The following is a 26,012-nucleotide window of genomic DNA, read 5'->3' on the forward strand; positions in this document are numbered from 1 at the left end:
TGTACACTGCATACATTTAATGTATGCACATGTTTATTTTAGTCTGGTTGTTTTTTATATTTATCTTTATTATGTTTTACATATATACAATACCTCTTTCTATATACTGCACATATTCCAAATATTTTTCCCTCAGACGCTAGAAATATTTAACAAATATATTATTATACACGATTTATATAGTGCCAACAGTTTAGGCAGCACTTTACAATGTATAGGGGGACAACACAATTACAGTACAATACAAAAGGTACACGAGGGCCTTGCTCATAGAGCTTACATTCTAAAGGGAGGGGGTGGTGGTACAAAAGGTAATAGCTGCAGAGAATGATTTGATGGGGGTATATAAATATATTTATACGAATAACATTCACATCCAGCTAATGTACAGGGAGGTTTTACACTTTGATACATATATATTTTACTTCTTTTTTTTTAGCACAGATTTTGTTTGCTAAGGTATCGATTAAGTGACACTAGTTTATATTTTCGTGTTAACTCTTTATTCAGGGTTTAAGGTTCACGCATATATACACATATGTATACACTAATAATAGCTCACTTACATTTCTTTACCTAGTCTAAAACTTCTTGAGCACCATATTCAATCACACAGGTTTTTCTTGTTCTTCATTGTGTCCACAGCATTTGCTTGTTTGTTGATTGGACACAATCACTCATCTGATCACATGATCAAAAGACACTAGTGTGTGTGTGTTAGCTATGATTAAGCACTGTTTGATAGTGTGAAACGCGTCAACTCTTCTGTCCATTCTGCTGTGGCATGTATTTTTTACCTAATAAAGGCAACACATTTTCTTGAGTGCAGCTGTCCAGGATTTTTCTCAATCTCATTGCTACATGCATTGCCAGCACCTGTGTCCTCCAAACTAGAGGAGAGGTTCCTTTCCGAATTGACCTGCCTGGAGCGGTGATATCTCTTTCCTCGAAGTACCAAATCTAGTTGCTATGTGATGCACGAGCCTCATGTTGTGCTCACCCCATAAATAGACCACTAAAAGGGTCCCAAGGTCCTCTCCCCAGTAAGTGCACTAGCAGTTAGGCACACAGTCTCAGTCACTCTTGGCTTAATGATTAGTCTAGGGGTATCCTTTTTTGATGCCTTATTGAAAACCTGAACTTGGATGGGTGCAGGCCAGGGTAACCAGTACTCCAGTAACGTAAAGTGGACACCTGTCTTCCTCTCAGATTCCTAGCACAATCCTTCCAGCAGCAAGAATGGTCTGAGCTACACAGGGACACTATACACAATGTCCACTTTTAGGCATAGGCTCTGATGCGTGAGGGATAGAGACAGCACACAGTCACTGGACTCTTACACATTGATCTGCACTCACAAATGTCCCTGAATGTTTGGATGTTTCCTTTCAATATCAGCCAATCATGGGACCTCATTGAGCAAATGAAAAAGCACAGCTGGACTGCTCAGAACAGACCAGAACCCCTCTGCGCCAGGCCTCACTCTATTTATGCTTCCTCCCAGTCACCTACTGGGAACCCTCAGGGCTATGCTAGGACCAATGACAGGAATGACAGAATGGCCGTTTGCCTATGTAAACAAGATTGAGAGAGATCAGCGATTCTTGATAATCAGGAACACAGATGTGTCTCTTCCTCGAATCAGTCCATTCCCCACTCTGTAAGAAAACATTCCCAGGGAACACAGTTAACCACTTGAGCACGCAAGATTCTAACTCCTTCCCTGCCACTGTTTATACAGTGACAGTGCATTTTCTTTTTAGTACTGATCACTATATTGGTATCACTGGTTCCCAAAAAGTGTCACTTAGGGTCAGATTTATCCACTGCAGTCCTGCCAAAAGTCATTGTTCCCCACCATTACCAGTAAAAACAATTTAAAAAAAGTCCATGAATCTATCCCATAGTTTGTAGATGCTATAACTTTTGCGCAAAACCAATCAATATACGCTTATTGTAATTTTTTTTTAGCAGAATACACATTGTTCTAAACTGATGATGAAATTTTGATTTTTTTTAATCTTTTTTATTTGGATTTATTTTATAGCAAAAAGTAAAAAATAGGGTTTTTTTCAGTATATCGCAAAAAATAAAAACCGCAGAGGTAATCAAATACCACCAAAAGAAAGCTCTATTTGTGGGAAAAATTTTTATTTGGGTACAGTGTCTCATGACCATGCAGTTGTCAGTTAAATTAATGCAGTGCCGTATTGCAAAAAATAACCTGATCAGGAAGGGAGTAAAACCTTCTGGAGCTGAAGTGGTTAAAGCAATCCTTTTTACTAGCGATTAAATCAACTTGATTGAAATCAGATCCACCCTGCTTATCCACTTCAGCCGCGGAAGAATTGGCTGCTTAACCAGGTCATTTTTTGCAATACGCCACTGCATTGCTTTAACTGACAATTGCGCAGTTGTGCGATTTAGTACCCAAACAAAATTGACATCCTTTTTTTCCCACAAATACAGCTTTCTTTTGGTGGTATTTGATCACCGCTGCAGTTTTTATTTTTTGGGCTATAAACAAAAAAAAAAAGAGCAACAATTTTGAAAAAAAACAAAACAATATTTTGTACTTTTCCTCAGTTTAGACCGATATGTATTCTTCTACATATTTTTGGTAATAAAAATTTTTTTTGCAAAAAAGCGTACATTGATTGGTTTGTGCAAAAGTTATAGCGTCTACAAAATAGGGCATAGATTTATGGCATTTTTATTATTTTTATTTTACTAGTAATGGCGGTGATCTGTCATTTTTATCGGGACTGCGACATTATGCTGGACATATCAGACACTCTTGACACATTTGTGGGACCATTGGCATTCATACAGCAATTAGTGCTATAAAAATGCAGATTGCTGTGTAAATGTCACTGGCGGGGAAGGGGTTAACACTAGGGGGCAATCAAGGGGTTAACTGTGTTTTCTAATGTGTGTTCTAACTGTAGGGGGAGGGGACTCACTATAGGAGATGACAGATCACGGTTCCCAGCTTGTAGGAACTCACAATCTCTCTCTCTGAACAGAACAGGGACGTTACACACACACACACACACGTCCCTGTTCTGCCTCTCGTGCCCGCGATTGCTGGTGGCCGCCGGTCATGAGCATCAGCACCCCTGCTGTGCCGCTGGGGGGGCGCCTGCTATCCTGCTTAAAAGGGACCCATGTATAGCTACGATGGTCCGCCGGAATGAGCTGACCTGCCACAGTATGACGGCAGCTGGTCGGCAAGCGGTTAAGATTAAGGGTCCTTTCACACGGGGCGGATCAGTGGTGATCCGCCCCGTGGATATCCGCTTGCTCAGCGGGGATCACTCCGCCGATCCCCGCTGAGCAGGAAGATGACAGGTCCGTCTCTGCATACTGCGCAGAGACAGACCTGTCACAGCGCCGCTCTCCTCTATGGGAGATCGGATGACGGCGGACCGCAGTGTCCGTCGTCATCCGATGACGGATGGAAAAATAGCTTTTTCCTCCGTCACACTTTTTCGGTTCGGAGCGGGTCGGATGTCAGCGGACATGTCACCGCTGACATCCGACGCTCCATAGACCTCTATGGAGCATCCGTTCAGGTCCGCCTGAAAAACTGACAGGCGGGCCTGAACAGAACGGTAGTGTGAAAGGGGCCTTAAGCGTTTGTTAAGCCAAAAAAATTAAAGATCTTGTTCCCGTAACGAATGTTTTACAGCACAGTGACCATGACTGCTGAGCCCTGACACCGTGGTCAGTTTGTGTGATTCCGTCATCCGCAGCTATTAAATACTCCCATCCTCTCTGTACCATTATAAGAATTGTCCCTGTGTTCTGTAAAAAATCTGCCCGATTGTCGGCTCTCTCCCCCTCCTCCCCAGCTGACATCAGTGGGAGAGCTTGGCCCCACCCACTGCAGCTGCAAGCCCGAGAGAGAAGAGAGAGCCGACAATCAGCTGAGCGCCTGAGCTCATATAGGTACAATCGGACAGATTTTTTACAGAAGACAGGCACAGAGACAATCATCATTATGGTACAGAGAGGATGGGAGTATTTTTAACAACCACTTTACGTGTATCTTTATACCAAACCTCATTTATTTTTAAACAGAGTGGGAAAGGCTTCTGTTTTTCTGTCTGGAGGTCCCCATTGAGGATATTCATCATTCTATTGGTACTGGTGACCAAGAAAAAAAAGTTAAATCCAAACTTTTAGCCCCTGTACACACGGTCGGAGATTTCCACAACCAAATCCGTCAGATTTTGCCCAAAACTGTTGCACACGGTCGGACAAAGTTGGTGAAAAATCCGATCTTTCAGAACGTGATGACGTAATTTCGTTAGGATGGGACTATATTCAGGCTAGTAGCCAATAGCTTTGATGTAGGAATTTGATCTGAGCATGCGTGGCACTTGGTCCGATCAAAATTCTCTACACATGATCAGAGTATGTCGATCGGCCCAGTTGGTCGGGAAATATTTCCAACATGTTGGAAAATTGGGTCCGACGAAATCAGTCCGATGCATACCACACACAGTCGGATTATCAGACGACACGGTCCGATAGGACACATTCCGACGGATTCTCCGACCGTGTGTACAAGGGCTTAGACCTCATGCACACTGGGCTTAGTAAACACCACTTTTAGCCCAGGTTTACATTGATGCAATTTGGCGTGCCAAATTGGCGGCTATTGCCGACAATGGCACCGTCTGATTCCCAAGAGTAGTTGCTGTACTACTTTTGGCGACTTTTGGTGTGATTTCAATAGAACCAACAGGAACCCGCACAGATGTCTCTGCAATCGCTCCCGAAGTCGGACTGACATGCGGGTATGAAATTGTGTGAGTTCAGGGGCTAAACAGATGCCCTTTGTGCATGAGTTGTCCTGAAATCAAGAAGCGAGGAGAAATCTTCAAAAAAGGACACTTGTTTCGGCGACATTGGTCTTAGAGGGGAATTCCCCTCACTTTGGGAGATATCCACTTCCTGTTGCGGTTCTGGGCAGTAAAGGGAAATTTCCCCAATGGTACACATTCAGCAAAACAATTACCTGGGAGGGATTTAACCCTTCCCTATCCCATATGAAACAGAATGTTTCACATGCCTGTGTACCTACGGTATGTCTGTCCAAGGCTGAATTTTTTTTTCTCAAAATAATCATTTATTTGCAAAATACATTAGTGCTATCGCTGCTACACCCACAACCAGGCCCATGACAGACAAAGCAGCAGGTGCAGCTGAATCTCTCTGCTCCCTATTTTGTTCATATTCTCTCTGCTCCCTATTTTGTTCATATTCTCTCTGCTCCCTATCTTGTTCATATTCTCTCTGCTCCCTATCTTGTTTATATTCTTTCTGCTCCCAATATTGTTCATATTCCCTCTGGTCACTATTTTGTTCATATACTCTCTGCTCCCCATTTTGTTCATATGCACAAGACAGCATCTGTTGTTTACAGAAACCATCTCTGCATGCCTCACAACGCTCTTTGTTATGTAAACCTTCCAAGAGGCCATAGATTTTTGGCTTCTGATCTTGATATTGATCATTCACCTCATAGAACTTTCTTTGGATTTTATGGACTAAATTACAAACAACTCTTTCAATGTTGTCAGATGTCACCGTTGGGATCATTTCTTCGGGACTGCTGCAACGTTCACAACCCTGCTTGAAAATTCTCATTTTTACTGTTCCACGTCTCATACGATTGTTTAGATTTATAATGAACAATACGGATACTTTTGATGAGTTCCAGCTGCGTGCACAATGTGAGCAACGGAAGCTGAAGCGAGAAGAAAAATACAATAGGTCATAACTGGAGCTCTCTTTGTAATACAGGGGTTAAGCAATAAATAGTTTATAAGGAGCACCAGTAGTAAACAACAGACTGTTTTGCAATAGTCTGCATCTGTCCAATCAAGTAATCTGATGTTCAGCTTCTAAAATATGTACAACTATGGTATGATTATGAATTTTAATGTTACTACTTAATCTGTAAAATCTCATAGGAGCTGTAAATGAGGCTACTTAGTGTTGGCAGATTCATAGCAGGATTAGTAATGTAAAAGAGCGTCAACTATCCTGTTAGTTCTTATCATTGAAGGATCCATAAAAGTTGACTTCTTGATTCAGGATTGAGTGTGACATGCCTGCAACTAAGGGCCCCCGCGTTAATGTAAACAAAGAGGTGGGGGTATTCCAGTTGACATTATTGACCAAATATGGACAAGACCATATTTGGCTATAGATTTTCTACAGGGGTTCCTGGGTATCATCATTGACCAAATATGTCCATGATATGACCTGGGATACCCTGCTCCTTTGTTTACATTCTGCTGACAGCTGAGAAAATATAAATTAGCAGTGACCGAGTGGATAGCAACATGTTTTTTGTTTAGCGGGTCCTCGAGCATCACTTATGAATGATGGGTCACATCAGGGTCTGCAGACGTCCCCCTTGCACTGTAAAGGGGAAACCTGCAGACTCTGATGTAACAGGGAACTCTGTGCTGGATTATGTTAACCTGGCCTTCATTGACGAGAAGAAATATGTTTAATGCCTGTTATCCCTTCAAGGGGTTGTAAACTTCAATCTCTTACTTGTACCTATAGGCGAGCCTATAATAAGGCTTACCTTTAGGTACTGTAAATATCTCCTAAACGTGCACTGTTTAGGAGATACAGTATTTACTATATATTAAGCCAATGGCGTCATTGGCACATGCGCTCTGAAGGAACAGACTCCCAGGGTGTTCCTTCAAAATCCTGTGCCGTAAATGACCGCTCCCCCACGTATACGCAGGAGTGACGTCATCGTGGCTCCAGCCAGTCACACAGCCAGAGTCTGCAGAATCCGGAAGGAAAACGGGTGAACATTACGACGAGCAGAGAAAATGAAGTTCAATGCTTCAGCGCATGTGTTGAATTGTTTCCGAGCATGCGTAGGAATTTTGCGCGTCGGAATTGGTACAGACGATCAGAATTTCTGCTTTGAACTTTTTCCGACTGAAAAATTTAAAACCTGTTCTCAATCTTTTGCTGGCGGGAATTCCGCCAGCAAAAGCCCGGTGGAGCATGCACACGGTTGGCATTTCCGACCAAAAGCTCACATCGGACTTTTGCTGGCGGAAAATTTGATCGTGTACGCGACAGTAGGCTTTATTTTCACCTGTTGCTCAAACAATTAAGTCTGTTATTTTTCAACTTTCTTTAAACAGACCAAACTGTTTGGCAAAAGTGGAAGTTAGAGGGTTCAGACAAACCATTTACTTCTGACATGAGTGCTTACAATGGTGGACTTTTATTTATTTCTGCAAAATATTTATCTCAAAGAAAAAATTTAAGTTAGACTTACCGGTGACTTGTTTTCCATAAGTCTTTCAGGACAGCACCTGAGAGATCGTGACTCCACCCACTGGACCATAGGGAACACTACCTTCCTCCAGATCTTTAAAGGGAGGCAACTCCCTACCACACATCAGTTGTAGAAGAGATCCTCCGGCCCTGGCTGGAACACACGTATGTTAGTCACAGAATAGTACATAGAAACGAATAGGGCGGGTCGTTGCTGTCCTCAAAGACTTATGGAAAACAAGTTACCGGTAAGTCTAACTTGAATTTTCCCCAAAGCGTCTTTCAGGACAGCACCTGGGAGGATAACAGACTTGTGCCCTTAGGGTGGGACAACAGCCTGCAAGACCTTTCTGCCAAATGCCTGATCGCTGGCAAATGTGAGGTCCAGCCTGTAATTTCGCACAATGGCGCAAAAACTTGACCATGTTGCCGCCTTGCAAATTTGTTCAGGGGCTGCAAGCGCTCTGGTTGAGTGTACACGAATCCCAGTTGCGGAGACAAACCTGCATGCGAGTATGCCTCCAGCATGTATCATTTCAGCCATCTGGCTAATGATCCTTTAGAAGCCTGGCAACCTTTCTTGTTGCCTGAATAAAGGACAAATAACGAATCTGTATGTCTAAAGTTCTTTGTTATTTCTAGCTAACATAACAAAATCCTTTTGACATCCACCATATGAAAAAAAAAAGTCTCCTTCTCCCCCAATGGGTTAGCACAGAAGGTTGGGAGCACAATGTCCTGTGAATGATTATGCATTGAGGCTACCTTAGGTAAGAACTTTGGGTTTGTCCTAAGGATAACTCTACGCAGAAACACTGAGAGATAAGGTTCCCTAATTGACAGAGCGTGTAGCTCACTGATCCTGCGTGCTGAAGTAATGGTCGATCAGGAACACAGCTTTAAGAGTGAGACATTTGAGTGATGCTGCATCCAGAGGTTCAAATTAACTCTTTGCTGGGGATTGCAGGACTACTGTCAGGTCCCATTTTGGGAAACCCTGGCGCTGGCCTTGATCTTGCAAGAGCTCTTAAAAAAAAAAAAAAAAAAAAAATCAAATCGGACTACCAGCGGTTCAGAGGCCACAGATTTCTCTAAAAAAAAAAAAAACTGTTAGTGCAGCAACCTGTACCTTCAAGGTACAGACTGCTAGTCTCCTATCTGCCCCATCCTGTAAAAACTCCAAGATGGCTCCTTGGGTCTTGGGTAGATGCATTGCACCAAGAGTTATAGACGGCTCGTTACTTTTTTTCTACTCGGTAGCAATGTTGCAACCAGACGATCTGAGAACCCCTTACTCTTTAAGAGCCTCTCTTCAGATACTATGCTGAAATCAACAGCCTGGCCACTTCTGGGTGATTTAGTGAACCTTGGATTAGTAAATCTTGCCTGAGAGGTAGATGCCAACAAGGTTTGGTCGCCATCACCAGAACGGTTGAGAACCAGACCCTTTTTGGCTAAAATGGAGTAATTAAAATGACTGGTACTCCTTCCCATTGGATCTTCTTTAATACCAGTGGGATCAGCTGGAATGGGATGAAAGCATAGCAAAGGTGAAATCCCCATGGATGGGCCAGGGCATCTGTCCCTAGTGACCCATCGAGATTATTCAGAGAAAAGTAACAAGGCACCTGTGCATTCTCCTTTGAAGCGAACAGATCTCTGCCTATATAAGAATCTCTGTTGCCAGTGCTTCTAAGGACCTGCTCCTTGTGTCCATATTGAACCTCCTGTACTTCACATATTTGTTCAGAGGTTTTAGGTTGAGGATCATTCTGAATTTTCATTTTTTTTTTTTTTTAGAAAATGTGAGAATAAAATCCCTGTTGCCGCTCTACTGGTGGCACTAGGAACACTACACCCTGCGGCATCAGTTGCTTTAATAAGGACTTCATGGCCAGGGCTTTCACTGGATGCTTTGGGTTATTTGTAATAGGAAATCTTCTTGGGGAAGATTCCGTAAACTCTATTGCGTAGCCTTGAGAAAGAGTGGTCAGGAGGAACTGATTTGACATTATGCCTGACCACTGCAGAAGGAAACTTTGCAGCCTTCTGCCCACCCGCAGGGTCGAGTCACTGGGATTTTTTGGTTTGCGCAGGAGGATGGAAAATGATTCCGCCCTTGCCTTTAGCTTTTTGCGCGGACCAATTCTTCCTCCTCCCCTGGGACTTGTTGTCCTGCGCCTGAGCTTATTGAGGTTGAAAAAGGCTCTTAGGGGGTTGTTTCTTCTTCTTTACCAGGAATTATTTCTTCCTACCTGCTGTCCTGTCCAGGATGGTATCCAGATCAGGACCAAAGAGAAGGTCACTCAAAAAGGGAATCCCACAGAGCTTACTCTTCAACGCCACATCGCCTGGCCAAGTCTTCAGCCACACAATCAAATTTGTTAGGGCTGCTGATCTAGCCGACATTATAACTGCATCAGATGAAGCATCCGCCATATACGTTACCGCGGAGGTAGTAAAAGAATCTAAAATTTCCTGTTTGGGTGAATCTGCTAATACATGAGCTTTTAGCTGGTTAACCCAATATTCCCGGTTTCTAGCGACACGTCATAGTCATGGCTGGCTTTAAATTGCTCCTGATCGATTGCCAAGATCTCTTGAGCAAAAGATCCATTCGCTTCCATCGGATCCCTTAGGATCCCCATCTCTTCAAAGGCTAGGTCGGTGGACCTAGAGACCTGGGAGAAGGCAGCGTCAAGTTTAGGGACCTTGTTCCATACTGCAGAGGGGTCTTCCTCGAAAGTCTCTTGTGGGCTCTCGAGAAAAAGTTTTTTTTCTACGGATCTTGCCATTCCTTCTTTATGGAATCCGAGATGACAGAATGCACCAGAAATGTTCACCCCTTAGGCTCACTTAGACCTGCGTACATACTGTCATGTAGTGCAAGTTCCTTTTTCTCTTCGCTTAGGCCAAGATTAACATGTATGGCTCTAAAGGAGACCATCAACTTCCTCCAGGGATAGCTTAAACTTAGGTTGGGACATCTGCCCCTTCACCCCTCCTTTTCCAAATTGTCATTGGAAGGTGCAGGGGATTGTTTTTCCCTGATAGATGGACCCTCAGACAGAGTTTCTACCACCGGGACAGAAAGTGAACCCTGTGAGGACTCTGATGTGGAGGACTGAATCGCAGCCGGGTAACGAATTAGTCACGGAATGATTGAATCGTGGCATAAAGTTCCTTCTTTACCGAGGCAACCATGTCATCACACACAGAAGCAGATTCCTCTTTCACTAAAGAAGTACTGCATATGGCTTTTTTTCCCAATTTTCTCCCAACATGGCCTTGCATGAGGGGCATTTCTTTTTCCTGGGTCAGAGCTTTTGGCCTGAGAGAGAAAATACAAAAGGGGAAAAAAAAAAAAAAACAGGACCCTTTGTGGGACCCAGTCTCTACCCGTGGACCACCCCATAAGGAACACCAAGAGGGGAAGAAACACAGAATCCAGTGCTCAGACAGGTCCCCGCCACCAGGAGGCAAGAAAAGCTGAAATAGGCGCCAGCTCCTACCCTGCCTCCTCCCCCTGCGCCTGTCTGCTGGAAATTAATGCCGGGCGCTGACCCAGAGACCCGCTCATAGGAGCGTCACTTCCAGAGCAGCATAGACTCTTCTCGGCCTCTGCAAAAATGAAAGCGGTGCACATGCAGCCGCTTCTCCTGGAAGCCTGGAGCAGGGTCACTGGACCACACGACTCTCCTCGAACACCTAGGAGGAAAAGAGGAGCCTGTCCTTACCGCTGTAGTGACCCTGGTAAGGCGGGAGGGCTGGGGTCTTAGAAATAAGGAGGAAAAAAGTAAGGAAACCCCCGTCTCTCAGGACTGCCCTAAGAGATCATGGCTCCCCCACAAAAGATGTTCCCTCAGGGCCAGAGGAAACGCAAAAACTGATGTGTAGTAGGGAGTTGCCTCCCTTTAAATATCTGGAGGAAGGTGGTGTTTCCTATGGTCCAGTGGGTGGGGTCACGATCTCTCAGGTGCTGTCTTGAAAGACACTTTGGGAAAATAAACTTTTACTATAACTGCTTAAAACGTGTTAACTTAAATTCAATTTTAATTTGTTAGTCAAATCCATCTAAATCTGCTAGGACATCTAACACTTCCATACCCACAGATTTGCAATGCTACTGTCCCAAGGGTGTGGAGAAAGATGAGAAGTGGCAGGATTACCAGGTGAAAATAAAGGGGAAAAAGCATAGGAAAGAAAACTAATGCAGTCATATCTAAGGATTTGTAACCTGCAATATTTTATGTTATTGTTTTTGGGTTTAAGTATGCTTCAAGATGACATTTATACATTTTTTTGTTATACAAGTGATATAATATAATTATAAAGGTTTACTAAAATGTAGATACCTGCCAAAGGTTTGCTGTGTATAAATCAGTCCTGTTTTCTGCTTCACAAGGTTCATATCAACATGGAGATCCCAGTTATCTGGAACTTCCAATTCCTCAATCTTGTTGGAAAATTCTTCTTCCCACCTAAACACGTTCATTTTCATTCAGTGTTATTTTTTGCACTTGTAGTGTTCCTGCAATAACACAACATAACAACAACCAATAATTCCTTGGTAAAAAATGTAATAGCTTTTCGACTTTTAATAGGCTTTTACAAAAGGGGAAGCTCTGCTTGCTTACCTCAGCAAACTGAGCTAACTTGCTTGCCTCGCCGTGGCAAACTGAGCCGGAAGTTTGGCTCTTCCCTCCTTCACCCGCAGCCGACCCATTCACAAAGAGCAGTGCTCTTTTTTCATGCGCAGTAGAACACCAGCTGTGAAAACGCAAGGCTTCACTGCCGGTTTTCCCTAGTCAAGATGGTGGTGCCAGCACCCAATAGTTGATTGAAAAATTGGCTCGGGTGAGGACACTGCTGGATTCCTGGACAGGCAAGTGCCCTAATATTAAACATTAGCACCCACAGTATTTGTAGCTGCTTACTTTTAAAAAAAAAATGGGGGGGGGGGGGGGGGGGGAATGGGCCTGGAGCTGCTCTTTGAAGTTATCTATCAGGACTTAATTTTCTGACTTAAAGAGGAGCTCCAGGCCCCCCCCCCCCCTAATTTTTTTAGTCAGCAGCTACAAATACTGTAGCTGCTTGCCTGTTCAGGAATCCAGCAGTGTCCTCACCCGAGCCAGTGTTTAATGTTTTAGCTACTGTGTACCTGAAAAAGGGCCAGCCTGAAGTGATCTATGTAAAAACAAAAAAAAGTTCCTATACTGTTTAAAATCCAGTAATACAGGTCAGGGAGGGAGAAAAACGAAAAGTAGGAGAGGTGACAGTACAAAGTCTGCTGCAAGGGTAACACAATAGGTTTACAAGGATATGTCTTTTCTTATTTCACTGATATTATCTCTGACATTTGCAATGCTAACCCAAGCACTGTAAAGCTTCTGTCAGCCTTCCTCTCTAAAGGCCCTTTTACGCGGGAGGACCAATCAAGTCTGCCTGTCGGTTCTTTAGGCATATCCGATCAGATCCTCCATTGCTCTCTGTCAGTGGACATGTGTCCCTTGACACTTATCAACATCTGATCTGAGCCTGTCCACTAAAAAGACAGATGGGGATCGTTCCCCCTCTGCCTAGCGGATCGGATGGCAGTCGGGTGAACACCAACAGCAACAGCTTATGCAAAACAGACACAGACTAGCCATCTGCCTGCTCAGCAGGATCAGTAGACAGATTCCCCACTGAGCAGGCATACTCCAGCGGAGCACGCCCTGTGTGAAAGGGGCCTAACTAAAGCTGGCCATACACCATACAATTTTCTTATTCAATTTCCTTTAGATTTACCTTCAAATGTGTAGTACAAGGGCCTGCCTGATTGCACACAAACTGAACGTGTTCAGATTTGACCTCATATTATATGGTTTTGGTAAATCTAAAGGAAATCTATAGAAGGAAATTGTAAAATGTATGGCCAGCCTAAGCCAAGACATTCTATCAGTGTGGATAAAAAAAACAATGATTTAAAATATTATATATAAAAAAGTATTATTTTATTTAAATTCATCAATTGTGTGTGTGTATATATATATAATATATATATATATATATATATAGCTTTTGTAGTAAAAAATCTATCTAAAGATAGTTTTCTATTTAAGATACATTAATAATTTCGTTTATTCAGCATGAAATGGAGCTCAGTTATGTAGCATGAGGCTGTATATTCTGCAATATTTACATTTTTGGTAAACTCCTTCAATGAATCCAAGATCTACAAGCTGAGATGACATGCACTGCGTTGATGCATTCACACAATTTCACAGTAACCATGAGCGAAAACAAAGTTCAGGAATATTCCTTTATCCCATTGTTTTGCAAATCTATGTACATTAAAAACTGTATGACTAGATCAGTTCTGATATCGCTGTTTTAGTAACATTATTATTATCATTTATTAACTAGGAAACCTGCATTTTGTTCGCAAATATTAAAGATTTGAACTACCAGCAAGAATGAATCCTTACATTTAAAGAGCACCTGTCACTTCAGATCCATCATGGAAGCGCCTGTTAGCGGGCATCCACTCACCTGCTGCCGCCACGTTCACAGGCACATTGAGGCTGCGTTCACAGGCAGTGAGGCTGCATTCACGGGCACAGTGAGGCTGCATTCACGGGCACAGTGAGGCTGCATTCACGGGCACAGTAAAGATGCATTTGATGGACACATTGAGGCTACATTCACGGGCAGTGAGGCTGCATTCATGGGCACAGCAAGACTGCACTCATGGGCACTGTAAAGCTGCATTTGATGGGCACAGTGAGGCTGCAATCATGGGCACAGTGAGGCTGCAATCATGGGCACAGTGAGGCTGCAATCATGGGCACAGTGAGGCTGCATTCATGAGCACCCTCTCCACCATCCCCCTGTCCCTGATCCCTTCCCACCATCATCCCTCTGTTCCTGATCTGATCTTATCCCATCCCATGCCACCCCACCCCCCCCCCCCACCACCACCATCCCTTTGTCCCTTTTCCCATCCCACCCCCCTCAACACCATCCCTCTGTCTCTGATCCCACCCCCCTCACCACCATCCATCCCTCCATCCCGATCCCACCCCCCTCCACCACCATTTCTCTGTCCCTGATCCCATCCCATCCCCCACCATCCCTCTGTCCCTGATCCCATCCCAACCCCCCCCCCCAATCCCTTTATCCCTGATCCCACTACACCCCCCACCATCCCTCTGTCCCTGATCCCACTACAACCCCTCACCGCCATCCCTCTCTCCCTGATCCCACTTACCCCCCCCCACCATCCCTCCATCCTGATCTCCCTCCCCCCACCATCTCTCTGTCCTGATCCCACTCCCCCCCCCCCCACCATCCCTCTGGCTCTGATTCCATCCCACCACCACCCCTCTTTCCCTGATCCCACTCCCCACCACCATCACCCATTTGTCCCTGATCCCATCCCACCCCCCTCACCACCATCCCTCTGGCTCTGATTCCATCCCACCACCACCCCTCTTTCCCTGATCCCACTCCCCACCACCACCACCCATTTGTCCCTGATCCCATCCCAACCCCCTCAGCACCATCCCTCTGTCCCTGATACCATCCCACCCCCCTCACCACCATCCGTCCCTAATCCCCCCACCATCCCTTTGTCCCTGATTCCACTCCCCCCACCACCATCCCTCTGTCCCTTATCCCATTCCCCCCAGCACCATCTCTTTGACCCTGATAATCCACCACTACTGCCACTGTTTCCAGGGGGGCAGTGTGGAGGTACTAAAACAGTACCTTTCAGAGTTCACCCTTACATCCTCCAAGTGCCCCCTAGCAATAGTAAGGTCAGTGGCAGAACAGCCAATGTCTCAAAGGTCACACTTGCAACTGGGCTCTGACTTTCCACCACCATGCAGGGTCCTCAAGATGGCAGGAGGTGGCCCACTGCAGAACATGAGAAAGGGCCCTGGGATGGGGTCCGGGGCACCCTTAATGGTTTCTTGCACCAAGGCCCTAAAGGTTGTAGTTACGCCTCTGCATCCAATCATAACTATGGGACACATCTAGAAACTAAACTGTGAAAGTAACATTTAAATTCAGGTAATTGTTACGATAAAGATAAAATGCATCTTTGCTGAGCTTTTCTTTTAAATTCTGGATATGGTACATGTTGTAAACCCTAGAAAGAAGAAAAAAAAAAAAAAAAAAAAAAAAAAAGTACCAGTTACTTACCGGTAACTGTCTTTCTGGGAAATCTTCCAGGACGGCACACCTGAGAGATGAGAGGCTCCTCCCTACAGGAAACACAATCAATCGACAGCTGTTTTAAGTCCCCACCCTTCCCCTTGATCCTCAGTTTGTAGAGAAGTAACTCCTGAACCAGGTTCACAAGGGAAATCATTCCTCATAGGTACTCACCTTCTAGTGTTCTAGAATTTTCCCTCCTCCAACGGGCGGGAAGTAGGCCTGCCGTCCTGGAAGATTTCCCAGAAAGACAGTTACCGGTAAGTAACTGGTACTTTTCTCAAGTCATCTTCCAGGACGGCACACCTGAGAGGATAAACAAGTACCTCAGGCCTACCTTAGGGTGGGGCCACTGCAAAACCCTCTTGGCGAACCTTGGCTCTGCAGTGAGCTTTACCTCCACTCCATACGCTCATATGCTTGATGAAGGCATGTTAGCTGGATCATGCGGCTGATCTGCAGGTCTGCTCCACAGATGTTCCTGCCTTTTCCGCTTCAGATGCAGTATCTAGGTGAAATGGGCTCTTAAAAATGGAATCAGAAAACATGTTAAACTTGTAGGTTAGCAATGTTGCCTATCTCACACATCTAACAACCATGGCCTATTATGCCTGTAGGTGCTACTTAGAACCACTAAAAAGATAAATAAGAGACCTGTGTAAGACAAGGACACTACATTAATCAATAAGAGGGCCTGTCTTAACACTATCCTGTTGAGGGAAATAAAACTGCTTCCTTTTTATCTTTATGTCAGCAAAAGACTAAAGGGAAGCCTACTTAAGGGAAATAGATTAACAGAAGCTTGAACCCTGGGTTTAAGGCATGCCCAATCTATGTCCTTACTTACGCCTGAGAGCCTTCTTCAGGAGAATTAAAGTCCCTAGCAGGAGTAGACTACCCATATTGCTATGTCTAGTTTTGCTAAAAGGGCAAAATGAAGGCCATGCACCAAGCCGAAACCTATTCGATCGGGTATACATCTTTATACTTCATCCTCAGGCCCTAATACTCCTCTGAACAGAACTCTCCAAGTTCTTACTAAACAGGGCGATTCATTATCCCCTTCCTCCAGTGTCCCATAACCCTACAGGGCTTCAACCCTAGGAAATGGTTCTGGCATCCCTGAATGCAAGTGGTCAAGGTTTTCTGACATGTGGCAGCTGCAGCCCGAACTCCTGGCCCCTCCATGGAAAAGAAGGCTGAAATACAAAAGGTGATACATGCATTATTAATATCACAAATAAAATGATCATAGATTGTGGGCACGGCACAATAGATTTAGACAGAAAGGACACAAGCATAGACAACAATGTTGTGTGCCTGAGTGTGACTAGCTAAACCAATATATCAAATATGGGAAGAGACCCAAATCTGAACCTCAACGTAGACAAACAGTCCTCATAGTCTGGTTTTCTGATGTGCTGCCAAGACGTAAAAACATTAAGACTCAAGCAAACCCTAAATGCTGCGTATTTCTTTAGTGCAGCTAGCTAGGTCATAACTGATATATAAATACGGAAAGGACAGGAACCCCCTTTACTGTTGTGCTTTACCTATGTACAGCAAAACAAGGCTATAAAGACAGAAAGACCCAAACTTCCATGTTGTGTATTTCTGACAAACCACCACAGTTATAAGATTAATATGAACACCAACTCCCGTGTTGTGCATTTCTGCTATGCCACAGGGAAAAATATGGAACACAAGACAATCCTTTCTGTCATGCACTTCTGTAGTGTAGTTCAGATAGAAACAACACTGAGAAAGGACACGAGCAACCTGCAGCATTGTGTTTTTCTGAAACAGAAAGCACCAGCAAGCTTCAATCTTGAGTATTTCTGCTGTGCAACAACATAAAAGCAGACACTGAGGAAAAAGACAGACAGCCTTTACAGCTGCAATCTTTCTGGTCTGCTGCAAAATAAAACAATAACGCCATGATGAGTATTCCTGCTGTGTAGCAAAACCTCAATCAGAAGGGACAGATAAGTTTAGGGTTCCCACACCCGTGCGACCCAACCTGCGACTTGGGACTGCAAGACGCATGAGAAGTCATATACTATGGCTTCCAATGGGTACCATTTGTGTCTGTGCGACACCAGCAGTCCCTGATTCCTGGATCCACAGACCTCAAGATTACACAGGTCGCAGGGAAAAAAAAAAAAAAAAACAAATAGCAATTTTCAGGTCGAACCAGTAAGGGGTCCCCAATGCTGTGACTCCCTGGAGGATTGCAGCCAACAAACCCCTGCTGTGTATCCCTAAGATGCAGAAAGGTAGATCCATGAGAAACACTGCTTAGCCTGATATACAAACGATAAGGCAGTAAATATAGGACATACAGGACACAAACATTCAATCTTTGTGTATGTCTGATGTGTAGTAATATACCAATACTGAGCAGAGAGGCCACCATCCTCAATGTGTCTCTCAGCTGAGCAGCAAAAACAAAATCAGAAAAAGACAAGCAATCTTCACTGCTGTGTCCTTTCTGATATGCAGCCAATAAGGCAGAATATGCAAGACATAAAAGGACAGACAACCTTCAATCTTGTATATGTCTGATGTGCAACAATATAACAATTCTGAATAGAGATAGCACATGCATATTGAAGCGATTTGGCCTTGCGACTCAACATGTCAAATCGCATGGCTAAAATCAGCACAACACCACTTTGTGGTGCTACATGGATTACCAAAGGCAGTATATGTACTACACCTGGCAGGGGTTCAATTTGTATTTCTACTATGTAGCCCAACAAATTCGAACCATCAATTTTCACTGCTGCCTTTCTGATAAGGCAGTAATACAGGACACAAAACCTCACAGACCTTAATGCTGTACAAATCTGATGTGCAACAATAAAACACTATGAATAGAGATAGCACATCCATATTGAAATGATTTGTCATGCGACTCAACATGTCAAATCGCATGTTTAAACTCGGCAGCCATTGCTGTTAATAGCACTGTCTGAATCAGCACAGCGCCCTGCAAATCAGGACCATCAGACTTCACTGCTGCCTTTCTGATAAGTAACCAACAAGGCAGTAAAACAGGACACAAAGCCCCACAGACAGACCTCAATCTTGTGTATGTCTGATGTGCAGCAATATAACCATTATGAGCAGAGATGTCACCAGACACAATGATGTGCATTTCTGCTGTGCAACACAAAACCAGAAAGTACAGACCACCTTCACTGTTGTATTTTTCTGATCTGTAGCCAAACAAAGCAGTACCTTTAGTATATAAAGGACAGCAAACAAGCTTCAGTGCAGTGCATTTCTGATGTACAGCAATATAGCCCTTATAAGCAGAGATGTCACAAATCTCAATGTGTATTTCTGCTGTGCCACAAAAACATCCCAGCAAGCACAAACCTTCACTACTGAGGTCTACTGGTGTGCAGCCAATGAGGAGTCATGGTCTATCCCTTTATGAAATAACCAACAGGCAATTTATTTCATAGGCATAGCCTGGGCTGTAGATACTAAACCTTCACCACCAGAGAAGGAACAGATCCTAAAATGGTTGGACACCCTACTATTAGTAGTAGTTGTTGTCCTACCTTACCTCCATAGACTGAGCAAACGCTAGCCAGCACATATCCAGGTGGTGCTGATTAGCAACTAAAGTCTCAATGAGCCCAGCCCTAGAGACCAATTTAAGACCTCTCTAGAAGAGGTGGTTACCAGTTTAGCCTGGGAGGTAAATAGCTATTTGCAGGCTTCAAACAATTATGTAGCTCTTGCATAGGTTTGCACAGAAAATCCTCAATTAAAAGGATGTAGGGAGCGATCTATGGTGAATCGCCTTTAGATCTGCCACTGCGTGGATTGTAGCCCAAACCAATAAAAAATAAGTTTCTTCTTACCTCCTACACTATAATATAAACACAGTGTAAAGGTGGAGTGGGAGGTTGGAGCTTATGAAAGTTAACTATAGCAGGCAACCCCCAAAAGGAGGATCTGTGACAAGGGAACCCCTACTGTGCCACACAGTAGCTTGGTCTCTGCCCATCCTTGAATGTTAGGTCAGCTTTTAAACATTGTGAAGCAACTTCAGATTCCTAGCAGCTGGGCTAATAGGGCCGGTAACCTAGTGCACCTGCTGACCAGGGGAGCTTCTGAATCCACCAACCACTGCCCAATTAATAACCTGTTCAGTGGTATACCTGGCCTGTAAGTAACTTTGTATCTACCAGGTCCCCTCTGTACGCTATATTCATCCGTACTAAATGTACCACAACTGGGCATGTAGGGAGAGGCTGGCAACCTACTGCTGCGATAACCACAGTGTCTCTGCTGTAAGAGGGAGCTGTGGCTGGTGGTTTTAGCAGTGGCGTCTGCGCTATTTGTATCCCGACCCCAGGTTCTGCACTGCACCAGTCAGTATATACACGGGGAAGGGGGAGCAATGGCCTACCTACCTCTTTCTCATCTGAAGTGGTTTAGGCACACTCGTTCCTCTGCACCACCTGTCCACCATACAGCTTCTCTGATGTAAGAGGGAGCTGCGGCTGGTGTTTTTAGCAGAAGCTTAAGGGCTATTTGAATCCAGACCCCAGGTGAGATCTCAAATGCCCAGGAACCCTCTGGCTGGAATTGGGGATTTTGCAGCTAAATTCCCACGGCAAAAGGAAAGTAAAGTACTCACCGTTGTCGTCTTCCTCTTTTTGCCACAGCCAGCGGGCTTGCTTTTCCATCCTTATGGTCCACACGCAAGGAGGATAGCCGCCAAAGTGCTCCCCCCCCCCAACTGCTGTCCCCATAGGGAAGTCAGTCTATATACATGGGGGGGGGGGGGGGCAATGCCTTCCATTCCTCATTCCCATCTTCATATCTGAGGTGGTTAAGGCAGACATCCACCGTAGTAAACTGGTGCCTCCTCGCTCTAGAGAAAGGAGGATGTGGGCGCCTGCTCCTACTGACTCTCAGCCTTCCCTCCTGGGTAAGAACGCCGCTGCCATTTTCCCGAAGTTTGAAAATGACGCGGGTGCTTGTTGCCACGCCCTCTCCGGCAGCCCACGCGAGCTACCGGGGACCCAGGAGTCGGGGACAAGCCCCCTGGAAAGAACCGATGGCCAGCACCCCCGTCTGAACAGCCACCTGTACAGGTAAGGAGGGGGGAGACAGGATAATGGCCCCTGAAGTTCTGGGTACACCACTGTACCCAGGGTCCTTCAGCTCTCAGGGGGGCTCTTCCAATTTCTGCTGCCCGCCCTGAGGAAAAGATAGGGGAACCCCCCAGGAAGGACAAGAATATCCTACCAGACCCAGAGGCTTCCCAGGCTTGTGGTCCGGCTCCCAGGGGGAGACCACCAGCCCCAGGCTTCGGGTCATTTGGAAAAAAACAAACAGTTTCGCTGTGTAGGGAGAAACACAATCAAAAACTGAGGATCAAGGGGAAGGGTGGGGACTTAAAACAGCTGTCGATTGATTGTGTTTCCTGTAGGGAGGAGCCTCTCATCTCTCAGGTGTGCCGTCCTGGAAGATGACTTGAGAAAAACCAACATGCAAGACAAAGGCATAATAAGCTAGTATGCATCGCATACTAGCTCATTATGAAATACTCACCCAAATATTTAGAATGAAGCTGTTGCAGCGGTCCGCGTACACCGATGTGACGGGCAACATGTCTCCGGAATGTTACTTTCGGGATTGTGGGCTCTGGCGATGTGATTGCCGCTGGTAACGGCACAGCAGCTGAAGAAATGGCACATACGAGCCCTTTCTTCAGTGCGCATGTGCCGAATTTTAGGTTTATAGTTTAGGAAAGTTTAGGAAATATTCATGGTACCTAAAGGTAAGCCTTGTTATAGGCTTACCTGTAGGCAAAAGTGGTTGTAAAGGGTTTACAACAACTTTAAGAATCTGTTATGCAATATTACCTTTTTATGCCGCGCACACACGATCAGACTATCCGGCAGACTTGGTCCGGGGGACCAGAGTCCGCCGGACAATCCGCCCGTGTGTGGGCTCCGGAGGACTTTTTTTTCCCAAAAGTCAGGCGGACTTAGAAAGTCGTTTTGACTCAAAAATTGTCCGGCGGACAATCTGGCCGTGTGTGTGCTAGTCCGGACTTTTGAAATGAACGGACTTTCCCGCACGGAGAAAACTCTAGTCATTTTGAACGCGGCTTCAGGTAGACGGGACTAACGCAGGAGGTCAATGTCGCCACCTCCATGGGCGAGATTGACACCTCTCTGTGCCCGTCACCTGGTAAGGATGAAAAACGACGTGGGGTCCCCCCAAAATCCTTATCAGACCCTTATCCGAGCACGCAGCCCGGTCGGTCAGGAAAGGGGGTGGGGACGAGCGAGATCCCCCCCCTCCTGAGCCGTACCAGGCCGCATGCCCTCAACATGGGGGGTGCTTTGGGGAAGCACCCCACCTCAAAGCACCTTGTCCCCATGTTGATGAGGGCAAGGGCCTCTTCCCGTCAACCCTGGCCGTTGGTTGTCGGAGTGTGCGGACAAGGGGCTTATGGGAATCCGGGAGCCCCCTTTAATAAGGGGGCCCCCAGATATCGGCCCCCCCTCTGTGAATGAGTATGGGGTACAATGTACCCCTACCCATTCACCTGGTGAACAAAAAAAAAAAAAAAAAAACACCACACAAGGGTTTAAAATAATTTATTGCACAGCTCCGGGGGTCTTCTTCCGACTTCGGGGGTCTTGTCCCCCTCTTCAGTTCTTCTTGCCAGGCCTCCCCTACCCTCGCTTGTCCCCACCCCCTTTCCTGACCGGCCGAGTTGCGTGCTCGGATAAGGGTCTCATATGGACCTTGGGGGGGACCCCCACGCCGTTTTTTTTCAGCGTAGGGCTTCCCCTTTGAGTCCATACCAGGTGACGGGGCCAGTGGCGTGTCAATCTCACCGCCGAAGGCGGCGACATTGACTTCCTTCGCTAGTCCCGGCTACCTGGAGCCGCGTTCAAAATGAACGGACTTTCCTCCGTGTGCGGGCAAGTCTGTTCATTTTTAAAAGTCCGGCGGACCTAGTCTGCCAGAAAAGTCCGGTTGTATGTGGGCAGGTCCGCTTGTTCGGAAAGTCCGGTGGACTTTCCGGTGGTTTGTCCACCAGACTAAGTCCGCCGGATAGTCTGATCGTGTGTATGCGGCATTAGTGTTCAGAATCTACTCATGCACAGTCCAGCTGCTTTCTAAGAATCACATTGATCACTTATTCTGCTTTTATATATTCTTGCGTCATCATTCCCTTTTCTCCACCCATGGGATCATCACCATGAGTCTGAGAAAAAAAACTAAAGCATCTCTCAGTTTCCTATTTTTGTGCCAGACCTCATCTATTGCTATAACAGACATCCAAACCTGCAAAAACTCATTTCAGGAAGGTGACGCTTCACGTGCCGACCCCAATAAATGCAGCCTGATCGGTGCCAATTAAAATTTGCAGTTTTTGACATAGGCATTTTTCTTTTTTACTAGTAAATGTTATTCCTCAGCTCTTCACAGGGGAATCTGCTAGGACTGCCATCATATCAAATATTATAAAGACTTTGGGCATAATCTACTAAAAACTTCTATTTGCAAAATACATTAGCAAACAGTGGCATACCTTGGGGTGTAGGACATGAAGAAGTCAGCCTTGGGTACAGCAAACTGTGGATGCTCTAAAATCACATTCCAATTCTGCATATACAGCAGCACCCAGTGGCAGGAAGGGAGAAGTGCACGTCTAGAGGGAAGCCAGGGGTGCTGTACATTTTATAACACTGGGGAGGGAAGGGGTAGCGTGTCACCAAGTGTGCTGTAACATTTAGCGCTCAGGCTGCTCTTCTGTCTGAGTGACAGGCCCAGCCAGGAGACTTGAGACTTGAGATGTCGGCTGTATATTGATTGCAATCTTCCAGCACTTGTATAGCAGGACTGCTGACTAGATGAACATAATTATAGGATACATCAAGCTGTATACTGTAAATATAACATTAACCACTTAAGGACCAGGCCTCTTTTTCAGATTTGGTGTTTACATGTTTAAAACAGTTTTTTTTGCTAGAAAATTACTAAGAACCCCCAAACATTTTATATTGTTTTTTTTTTTTTCTAACACCCTAGAGAATAAAATGGCGGTCATTGAAATACTTTTTTTCACACCATATTTGCGCAGCGGTCTTACAAGCACACTTTTTTTGGAAAAAAATTCACTTTTTTGGATAAAAAAAAATAAGACAACAGTAAAATTTGCCCAATTTTTTTTTATACTGTGAAAGATAATGGTACGCCTGAGTAAATTGATACCCAACATGTCACGCTTCAAAATTGCGCCCGCTCGTGGAATGGCGTCAAACTTTTAGCCTCAAAAATCTCCATAAGCGACATTTAAAAAATTCTACAGGTTGCATTTTTTGCGTTACAGAGGAGATCTAGGGCTAGAATTATTGCTCTCGCTCTACCGATCGCGATAATACCTCACATGTGTGGTTTGACCACCGTTTTTATATATGCGGGTGCTACTCGCGTATGCGCTCGCTTCTGTGCGCAAGCTCGTCGTGACGGGGTGTTTTTAAAAACCTTTTTTTTTTTTCTTATTTATTTTAATTGATTTTATTTATTTTTACACTGTTTAAAAAAAAATAAAAAATAAATGGATCACTTTTATTCCTATTACAAGGAATGTAAACATCCCATGTAATAGAAAAAAGCATGACAGGTCCTCTTAAATATGAGATCTGGGGTCAAAAAGTCCTCTCATATTTGGACTGAAATGCAAAAAAAAAAAAAAAATCTATATATATATATATACACCTTTAAGAGGTATAGAGACGCGTGGAGGCCATCTTAGCCTCACTCGTCACCATACCCAGCTAGCGAAAGGACCCGATCGCTCCACCGCTACCGACGGCTCCCGTAAGTGGCAGAAGGTGCGGGAGGGCGGCGGAAGGGGGGTGGCACCTCTCCCGCCGCTGATAGCGGTGATCTTGCGGCGAATCCGCCGCGGAGACCACCGTTATCGTACAGCCGACCGGCGCCTGAAAAGATGGATATCTCGGTTGTGGCAGCAGCTGCTGCCGTTACCGAGATATCCCTCTTCAAAAATAGGACGTACATCGTCGTGCGCTGGTCTGTAAGTGGTTAAAGTGGAAGTCTTTACTAATACTTACTTTGAGCTCAGCCTTATGCCTCAAAATTAAAAAAATCCCAGTCTTAAAGCAGCCAGTGGGTGTGGTTACTGAAAGCTAGTGACATCACTTCCTGGGAGGGACATGTGTAGCCAGTGGGCGTATACAGGATGGGAGGAGCTCACCATAGGTTTCCGCGAAGTGTTCTCTCATTATACATCCTAATTCAGTAAAAAAAAAAGCCATCCACACAGGACCCGGGGGCAGGGGTGCAGTGCATATATACAGTATAGCTGTGCTGGGCTTTGAGTGAAGACTAGCACAGGAGAAGGGAACTGTCGGTGTAGCTGGAAGTTCTCTAGGGTCTCAGCTCACAGTCTACAATGATCATAGTTCAGGCAACCACACTAAAGACTCACAGTACAATTGTTGGCCAAGCGAGCGTGCGATTTTTGTCAAAAGGGCGTGTGCCAAGATCTTGTCTTGCATACTAACGTTGCACAATTGTCGTGCCACAGACACACACGTAGTGACATACTGCGAGGAATTTCAGCTCTTGAGCGCCACCCTTTGGGCCCCTTCTGCTAATTTCGTGTTTGGTGAGCATGGATTCCGAGCATGCGTTTTTGTACTTTGAACTTATGCGTGATAGATTTGTGTACTGACCATACAAAAATCAGATGTCAAACAGGTGTCCGCCAAAAATTTACTAGCATGTCATCCAACATTTGTTGGCCAAAAATTGGACAACAGTTGAAAAAAGGAGCCTACTAACGGTAAGAATTTAGGACAACAGTCTGTCAACAGACACGTGCGTACGAGGCTTAAGGCTCTGTTTCCACTAGTAGGATGCTTTCACCCAACTTTACAGTCTGGATCAAAGTAGTGCAGGCACCTTTTTTTCAAAGTCGCTGATTTTCAAAGTGGCATAGATGGGGAAAAAAATAAAAATTTTGACTGGACTTCCACTTAAACGTTGAAGCCATATGACAGTTTGTAAGAACTGTGTGTGCCGTCATGTGCTGCAGTGAGCAAAACATACTTACCAGGCTTGCCTGTTCTCCGTCTCTCTTAGGCAGCAAGTAACCAAAACAACTGTGAAGACAGGAAGTTCTCCTTCTCTGTCTGACGAGGCGTCAGGCTGCAGAGTGGAGCTCCACCGATGACAGGAAGCACATGACCTTCACTTCACGTCTTAGTTTCTACTAAACTTTATTGTGTATCTTTGCAGCTGGAGCTCCACTGTCACTAGGAAACACGTGGCTTCCACAACTCCAACTTTTTTTCATTTTTAAATTAACTTTAATGTAACCAAAGCTTGAAACAACCAACAAATAGACAATAACAAACAACAAATAGGAAGTGGCAGTCCCTTGTTATCTGTACATCATTTCT

At 45.0% G+C, this 26,012-nt stretch overlaps 1 protein-coding gene across 1 annotated transcript; it reads right to left on the reverse strand.

Annotated features, from left to right (window-relative positions):
- LOC143988195 (receptor-transporting protein 3-like) lies at positions 1-25,799 on the reverse strand. The gene is made up of 3 exons (XM_077487577.1): positions 25,664-25,799; positions 11,685-11,860; positions 1-5,758 (listed from the first exon to the last, which is right to left on the reverse strand). The coding sequence occupies exons 2-3, from the start codon at positions 11,828-11,830 to the stop codon at positions 5,134-5,136; spliced, it is 771 nt and encodes a 256-aa protein (XP_077343703.1). The 5' UTR covers positions 11,831-11,860; positions 25,664-25,799; the 3' UTR covers positions 1-5,133.
- Positions 25,800-26,012: the final 213 nt, after the last annotated feature.

Source organism: Lithobates pipiens, unplaced genomic scaffold, assembly GCF_037356315.1.
Source record: "Lithobates pipiens isolate NorthernLeopardFrog02 unplaced genomic scaffold, aLitPip1_a1.2 Scaffold_18, whole genome shotgun sequence".
Lineage (NCBI taxonomy): Eukaryota > Metazoa > Chordata > Amphibia > Anura > Ranidae > Lithobates > Lithobates pipiens.